This window comes from Nestor notabilis, unplaced genomic scaffold, assembly GCF_000696875.1.
Source record: "Nestor notabilis isolate BGI_N333 unplaced genomic scaffold, ASM69687v1 scaffold3827, whole genome shotgun sequence".
Lineage (NCBI taxonomy): Eukaryota > Metazoa > Chordata > Aves > Psittaciformes > Psittacidae > Nestor > Nestor notabilis.
The window spans coordinates 10,157-18,847 of NW_009936755.1; the positions used below are offsets into that span (position 1 = coordinate 10,157).

The 8,691-nt window shown below is 43.8% G+C and overlaps 1 protein-coding gene across 1 annotated transcript in view; it reads left to right on the forward strand.

Annotated features, from left to right (window-relative positions):
* The window catches only part of ZC2HC1B (zinc finger, C2HC-type containing 1B), an 8,755-nt gene extending 612 nt beyond the window's left edge, over positions 1–8,143 (forward strand). The window contains exons 2-7 of the mRNA XM_010018499.1: positions 808–872; positions 2,941–3,060; positions 4,028–4,166; positions 6,167–6,288; positions 7,019–7,097; positions 8,064–8,143. Coding sequence (XP_010016801.1) covers positions 808–872; positions 2,941–3,060; positions 4,028–4,166; positions 6,167–6,288; positions 7,019–7,097; positions 8,064–8,143 — 605 coding nt within the window. The remainder of the gene's footprint in view (positions 1–807; positions 873–2,940; positions 3,061–4,027; positions 4,167–6,166; positions 6,289–7,018; positions 7,098–8,063) is intronic.
* The last annotated feature ends 548 nt before the right edge of the window (positions 8,144–8,691 follow it).

Genomic DNA, 8,691 nt, shown 5'->3' on the forward strand with positions numbered 1-8,691 from the left:
CAGGTAAGGAATGCTTACAGGTGAAGTCTTTCACTCTGTAGGTCGCAAGTATCATGAAAAGGGATCTTAGTTATTGTTCAGGTTTTCCTAAAAGCTGGTTTTGTTAAGCAGTGTGCCTCCTCTGAGATGAGAATATGTGACTGCCATTGGAGTCAGAAGGGCTTTAAATCTACTTTCCATGTAACTTAAAAACCTACCCCCCCCCCAAAAAAAAAAACCCACCAAATTTACTGATTAAAAAAAAAAAATCCCCACAAATTTGACATCTACAAAGTAAGATAATCTTGGAATGCTGTCTGGCATGTCATGGAAATGTTCTGTCTTAAGCATGAGGATTGTGTCACACTTAATGTGACACCTGCAGGTTTCTGGAATAGAGAATTTACCCCAAGCCATTGCTGGGCATTGCTAGCTCCTGATGACTTACAAATGAAATGGGATAAATACAGGTGGAAGTCACCTGCTCTAGCTTCCCAGCAGCCCCCCTCCCTGAATTTATGCAGCGATGAACTAGAGTACTCTTCCATCATCTCACCCAACCATGATGCCATTGCGAAAGGACATACCAGAGCAGCCATGTGGAAAACAAAAAGGTGTCCACTACAGTAAAGGTGAGCTTGTGCATCAAAGGAACAAGGCAAATCGGGGAGCTCTGTGAAAGGGAGCCCTGGCAGGTGGCAGGAGATGTCCCTTTCTGACAGTGAAATACCATTACAGCAAGGACTCAGCCCAAATGCTGACTCTGCTCTAGTCAAGCTGTCTTGTACTGTGTAACTGAGACTCTTGCCTGGTTTGCATTTCACACAGTTGCCCGAAGTCAAGATCTGGCTCCTTGTAGAACCTGTGGAAGACGTTTTGCACAAGATGTTCTGGTAAATTTTATTTTATTTTTTTTTAAATGGGAATGTTAATGAGGAATGTTAATGAGTTTAGCTGAGGGGTGGTGAGTGCTGGGGAAGGAGGAGGTGGCTGCTAGTAAAGAAATGGGTTAAACACATGTTGAAAGAGCGAATGATCTAATAACCGATTCAGTTAACTAATAAGTGAGCTTGATTAGAGAATTAATGAACGTGCACAGATCTTAATTTACCTGCTTGTCCAAAACCAGGTGATGGCTATATATTGTGTTTAAAATTGCATTATCTCTTGATGAGACATAAATTACTAACCTGAAGCTTCCTTTGATTTCCAGGTTTCTAGGCAGAATTTGTTATTTCAGGCTTCCTGGGAAAAACAGACTAATAAACCATCTGATAAGTAGTCCCTTTGACAGCATAATGTGGGCACCAGGCTCTGTTCCAAAGCCTGCTGAAGTGAATGAAAAGATTCCCCCTGACCTCCCTCATCCCTGGATTACAAACTAAATGGGTGGCTGCACATTTTGCCTGGCACAACCCAACCACAGGGGTTTTCTGCAAGGGGGTGCTCTACACGCACCCCTCCCCTCCTCAGTTTGCATCACTGATCCTGTGGCTCTGTGGTAGATCAGATCAGCTGCATGATAGAACTAAAATCTGATTTAGTGAAAAACCAAAGAACAGAAAGGTACACAAAAACCAGAAGAAAAGTACACTGGAATCTGAGCAGCTGAGTGCTGAGACGAAGGTGGAGCTACCCTGTGTTAGTGGTTCCATGATTGGTATCTCTGATCAGACACACAAAGAACATGATGGTTTAATCTAACAAAATCATTTAAAAGGACAGCTATCCCTATTTTGAGGGCGACTGGAAGTTTCTCGTGACTGTGACTAGGATGAGATACAAGTCCTGTAATGTCTGTCTGTGCCCTGATGATGCAGGACTGGCATGGTCTTTGGCATCTGCTCAGCAAGTATCTGCTGCCTCTTGGTCCTGCAGAGGAATCCTGTTCTCAGGCTTGCCATTAAAAATATGTAGAATCAGAAGATAAGGACCTGAAGCGCATGAGTAGAAAGGTTCAAAGGGAAATGTGAATTTAGAAATGCGTGTTGTCGTAAAATGAGGTGCTTTTTGGCCCAGCTGAGCTGTAACCAAAATACAGGCAGCTGCTTAACTCTTCTTCTCAGTTACTTGGACGAGCAACTGAGAACTGGAAAGGGGGAATAAGCAAAGGAAGATAAGAAAGGGGTCTTTAATTTAGCAGCTGTGGAGGGGCTCAAATAGGTGTGATCCACAGTACAAAAGAGAGGAGGTAGTTTGGTCCTCACTTTCACTGTGTTCCTCACAAAGGGGATTGCCCATCCTGTTGCAGAAGAGTGAGGTTGATGCTAAAATCTGAGACACTTCTGAACCTTAAAACCCCCTTTGCCATGAAGCGTGGCTCTTCCACAGATTCAGCACCGGGTATCTGTCTGCCTAACATTCCCCTGTGCTTTCAGCTTCAGGTGTTATCCCTAGTTCTCCTGAGCTCCTGGGTTATGTGTGCTGGTAAACAGCTCCCTTGCAGCCTGGGGCTGTCACTGTTTTTGGTGGTGGTGATGGAATGGACAGAGCTGCTGTTTGTCAGGGGAGCCTCTGGTCTGGAATACTTACCTAACCTCAAAGAACTAATAATGTAAATATAGGCCCCTTAAACAGGATCAGCCTGTTTTCCCTTTTAGCCAAGAAGGAAAGAAAACCAACCAAGTGTGGTGGGGAGAGGAGAGAGCCCAACGGGACTGTTCCTTGTTCACAGCCCCAGTCTGTTCTCTGCAAGCCATTATTTGTGCTGGCCTTCAGCACATCCCTGAGCAGAATAAACTGGAAATGGCTTCTATTTCTTATTTGTGTGGAACTGCAGCTGTACTTGGACAACTTTTCAAAGTTTCGCTGAACTCCTTCACGAGTTAAACTGAACCTGAAATAACTACTGCGTCAGCTCCCTGCTGCTGAAGAGCAGGGATTTTTAAAGCCTGAGTAAGGAAGCATCACTAACAAAGTATGGCTTCAACCTGTAAATGACTGTTTTTCTTCGCATCCCAGCTGAGACATGATCCAATATGTAGGAAAGTCTTCAACAAGAAGCGCAAGCCCTTCAGCTCTATGAAACAGAGACTGCAGGGAACAGAAATCATGACTGTTAGGAAGCAGCACCCACAAAAGGTATAGTTGAAATCGAAGCTTCTGCGTTACCTCCATATTTTCATTCAGTAATGCTATTGTTTCCTTAGAGGACAAAGCCTGGAAGCTGTGGATGAGTCTCACATATGTGCTTGACTTGGTGCCAGATTCTTTCCTCCCCTCCCTGTGCTGCTAGTGTTTGAGAATATTTCTCCATTCAGAAGCCAAACCAGTAGGTGTCATGACTACCCTGGGCACGTAAGTGTCTCTGCTCTCCCAGGAAATGCTCATCCATCTATTTTAAAGACTATGTGAGTCTCTGTCAGCTTCCTCTTCACTTAAATCTGAAATAGAGTGTGATCCAATATGGTTGGTGCATTAATGCCCCAGGTTGTACCTGAGAGCTGCCAGTAGCCCCAGATCCTCTGCAGATGGAGCTGCGGAGATTCATTGCTATTGAACTCAAGGGTTTAAAAATGTATTTAAATTTAACTTATTTACAAAGCTGCAGGGCAAAAGGCTTAAGCTGGAACAAGGTTCTTTTCATGCATTGCTGGGGAGGAAGGAAATACACATGGGCATGCATGTGTGGAGTTTTACCCAGAGATGCCAAATTGCTGCTGATTTGGTATCCATGCAGACTGACGTAAAATGTCCTTTAAAATCAGTTATGAAAGAAACAGAAGCACACAGAGGTTTAAAGCAAGAAGAATAATCTGTCAAGCAGAGGAGAAGGGAAAGTGTGGGTGATAGTGTCTCTTCTGTTCCCTCTAGAGCACCTTTTGGTCTGGCGGAACCCCAGTGTTCTGTTTGAGTGCATTGTTCATTTATCCATCTTCTGGTGCTGTCAATAGACAGCAAAGGGCTAAATCAGCTTTTAAAATGTAAATTTCCTTTTTCTGTAATATTCTTCCTTTCTTTCACAAAGGAAGAACCCTCACCCTAAGATTTTTCTCTGTCTTTTGCAAGGGAGAAATTTAGTTTGTGCCTTCCTTTACTTGCATTATAGAAACAGCCCGAGAAGAAATCTAACTGGAGGCAGCACCATGAGGATTTTATTAATGCTATTCGATCAGCCAAGCAGGTCACAAAAGCTCTGAAGGAGGGCCGCCCTCTTCCACCTCCTCCCCCACCAAGCATCAACCCAGGTTTGTGGTCTTTATCTTACTACCATTCTGTACTCATCATTGGTAAAGCAGTGACCGCTTATTATCCACTGCTGGGCTTCAGTTTGGCATCTCCTGGCACAGCACAACGTGAACATTGATTTCATCCATAGTCTCTAAATTTCAGCTGTATGTCTTGGCTTAAATTGAGTAGGAGTGCAGTGCAGAGGTGGTGTGGAGGAGGAGAATACTACCTTTTAAGTTTAAAGGTGGCAAGTCTGTGGTCTGGTATTAGGCAATGTTTTGGGAGGAGATTCAGGCTATACCATGGTGAAATACATCCCTGCACCATTCAGAACAGCTGTAGTGCCCACAGGCTTCCCCACTCCCCTGTGGTGGCTTTTCCACTGTCCCCTTCCCCACCCAGCTGTGCAGACAGGGGAAGTCATTTAGAAAAAGAGGGGTCTGGTTTACTACTTATACCAGGTGTGGTCTCTGCACAGAGCTCACCATGGTAGCAGTTATGGATCCAAAAAGAGGCACATGCAGCCCGTATTTCTCATGATATGTGATTTATGAAATGTGGGAGCGGTCTTGGAAAGGGTCCTAGTGGAGTTCTGCCTGCAATAGGAAGGTGAAGGGCAGGAGGGGAAGGGGGGCTCTCTGGGCTTACTCCCAGAGCAGGAATTATTGACTGATAGCAAAACCAGCTGCTGTGATTCCAGGCTTTCTCCTCTTCTAGATTACAGCAGTGCAGTATAAGCAGCTGGACACATCTTCCTTCCTTGATTGGGGTCAAGCTCCTCTCTGAACTTCCACTGCTGAATTCTTTAATAGCTCTTGTCATTTCTTGTCTGACTCCAAGAGCAGACCCCTCCCTTTCCTTCTCCCTCTTGGAGGAAACCGAGCTGTGCAAGAGCAGTGGTGGCTGTGGAGAAAGGAACTGGAGAGCTGCTTTTTAGGAAAGGCACATTGCCGAGGGGCCTAGTGAGGATGCATATCCTGTGCTACCTGATTGTATAGCCTGTGCTACAGGACTGGAGAGAAAGCCCATGGACTGTGGGGAGGAGAGAGAGAGGTATTCTCCTTCCTTCTATGCCTCCTCCAAACAGAGCCCAAAGCTCCCAGTTCTCCCCTAAAGTGCCAGGACTCCCTGACAGCCCCCCAGAGTATCTGCCCTGTCTCATCCTCCCCTCCCCTGCATTTAAAACCATTTTGCCCATGCTGCTGGTCTGGAGCTGGCTTTTGGTGGCTGCTTGGGCCACCTTTTCTGGGTGGTTACTGAGAGAAGCGGTTTGTAAAGATACCGTATGTGTAACATTGGGATAAGGACACTTGGGCTGTTTTGTATTAGTCAGGGAGGAGGGGTCTGAGAATGACAAGGGGATGCAAGTGCCGAATGTGACTGCGTTGACCGTGAACACCGACTGTTCATTGAAACAAGTAGGACTGCACCAGTGATAAATGTCACTGAATAGGTTTTAGCAGAATTGGGATGTAACACTATCAAAACCGACTCTAGGAAGAGCTGCTGTGTGTTCTTCACAGTGCTGCTCCACACCCAGAAACCTGGCTCTTGGATGTGCTCGGCTGGTGAGGCACAACTTCTTCAGCAGTGTTCTGCCAAATAGCAATCTTAATGACCAATCTCCAAAAGTAGTCTTAAAATCATTGGTTTTGACTAATCTAGGAACTTTTGAATAATGCTTTTTCTGCAGACTTGTTAATTTTGAGGTTGGGGGTAGGAATAGGACAAAGATGATAAAATCTGCTTTTATCAATCAGCCGGGATTTATTTCTGAAAGCAAATACTGTTTACTGGGTTAATACTGTAAGCATGTATTTTAGGATCTCAACTGCTTTTCAATAAGAGGTTTTTGTTGTTCTCCTAAGTTTGTACTTTGGGAGCTGATGGGAACTCACCGTGGTCACCTGCTGGTAGAGCCAGGTTTTGAACTGTGTCTTGAGCGCTCCTGTAAAGCAAGGCAATTCTTCTCCTGTAGTGTATAAACTGACACAAGTTGTTCCTTCCTTATGGCCAGATTATATTCAGTGTCCACACTGCTCACGAAGATTTAATGAAGCTGCAGCAGAGAGGCACATAAAGTTCTGCGAAGAACAAGCCATCCGCCGTGCCTTTGCTGCAAAGACCACCAGACCAGTGGTAAGCAAACACAGTCACACTTGCCTTGTCCTGCAGGCAGATTTCCCAAACTGTAGCTTAGGGCAAGTAAAGACATATATTAATATAAAACTTCAGGTTCCATGGAATCTGGTAAACTCTGAAGACAAGATACATGCTGAATATCAGCTAAGGGTTCCCCAAAACTGGAGCTCCTTGTCTCCAGTTTTATAAAAAATGGCAGAATACCATAGTACGAGAAAGTTGGTCTCCAGACTCTTCTGTGAATGAATCCAGGGTAACAGCTGTAGGGAAGCAGAAACCTGTCAGCTTTTGCAATACATAGGGAAAGCTCTTCCTGTTCATTAGGGCTCCCTGCTGTTGGCAGGTTTGATGTTCCCTGCGGATGTGTAGCTGATTTATTCGCTGGTGGCTAGACACAAGGCCAAAGGGCTAAGCCCTTTGGGAATCAGAAAAGTGGAGCTCATCAGCAGTCTCTGGAAGTGAGCTCCTATTTTATAAAAAAAAAAAACCAAACAAACAAAACAAGCAAATTAATGTAAACAGTTCTTTTAGGAGAGTACTGATCCTCTTTAATATGTTTGAAAATCTTATTACTCTCTTACCTATTTTGGGCAGGGAAGAAAGCTTCCAAGTGGGAAGGGGTGCACCTTTTCCCCTATTGCTTCCTAACACTGCTTCAGCAGCGGTTTGGAGTTTTCACCAGGCTCTTGCTGGAGTTAAATGTGGATTGTGGGTCTTCTTTTACCAGGGCAAGCAACCAGTGACTCAGAGAAAACCTCCAACAACTGCTGCATTACCACTTCAGAAGAGAGCACAAGAAGGTGCCAGTACAGATGAACCTAGGCCAGATACAAGTTCATTTAGCCATAACTATGTTTTGCTCATAAGAAACTGATGTATTTGAGGTGGGGGTTGGCATTTTTTGAGCCTATCCTGGGCTTTAGAATCCAGTTTTCTGATAGAATAAAAAATCTGTTTTTTGTTGGGGTTTTGTTTGCTTGGTTGGTTGGTTTTGGGTGGTTTTTTTGTTTTGGTGTTTTGGTTTTTTTGGGTTTTTTTTTGTTTTGCTTTGTTTGGTTGGGTTTGTTTGGGGTTTGTTTGTCTGGGGAGTTTTTTCTCAAGCCCGGGCCTTGACATGAAATACTAAACTCATTTCTGTATAACGCTTGTCAGAGATGAGAAGGGTCAAAAATTATCAAGTGGATGTTGTTGATGTTAACTGGCTTGCCCAGTCATTATCCTCGTCTGTCCTGCTGAGTGCAAAACCAGGTTTGCATGTGGGTACTCAGGAGGCACTTCTCAGCGTTTTCAATTAGAGGTCCTCAAACAGAATTATCTATATAGACCTAAAATATGCCGTCTGGGTTTGAGGTTTCTTGTCCCATAAAGAACTCCATAACCCTTAACCTTCAACTTTAAGATTCGTTCCATCTTCTTTATATTTTCTTAAGCCCATTTAGATGAAGCATCAAGTTTTTATGTTGTTTGTTCCATATGAATTTCCCCTTGTTGATTCAGCCTTATAATTAACATTGCTACACCCCTAAAACAGTTCCCTCTAAGCGAGATACTATATAATGTGTTTGATAGCACCTGTTGCTACTGGTAATCATAACCTGTACTCAGTCTATGTTTAGGAGATGTTTTACAAAGTTATTTTAATGGTTACTTGCAGTATAACCTATGAATGATAACACATACTGCTCTTTATATCAATATCTTTGATCCCTACATTTCTGGGGTTTACGTTGAATTTATGGGTTATAATGTTTTATTTTAACAATGATCTGCAGAAACCTCTTCAGGAATACTGCAGAAACCCAAGAAATCTTTGGGTGCATCGACTGGACAAAAATCTTCAGCATTTGGGTAAGAAATCATTTTTTTAGTTGTTTCAACGTTATAATATAAAAGGACCTTCTGTGCTTTTGTGTATATACGGTATCTTTCTGCAGAGTTTGCAGTATGAACTTCTTTGTATTAACTGAAGCAATCAACTGCACTGAAAACTTGCAGAGGTCCTCATGTCCCCAGCATAGGCTGCTGAGAATATTCTTCTGTTGTTACACGGTCTCTGGTTTGGAGCAGCTCTATCTCCAGTGGAGTTTTGCTGTCCTTGATTGCAGATGGTCAGTGGCTGTGGGGACGACTGCAATAGGCATGGGAGCATTCAGTCCAGACTTTGCCAGCTACAGAAAAAACTACTGACAGTAGCCAGTGGTCTCATCTGGTGCTCTCCACTGCCCTGATTACCTGTGACTGTGTTAAGAGTGTAGTAACTTTTAATGGTTATCATGCAAGGTCTTGCAGACCAATAAGGATTTATTGATACTACACCACTCTCAAGATACAGCCACTGAACTCTGCAACTTGGGGTTTGACAGGCTTGGGGAGGAAACACCTCTTTCCCTATGGACAACG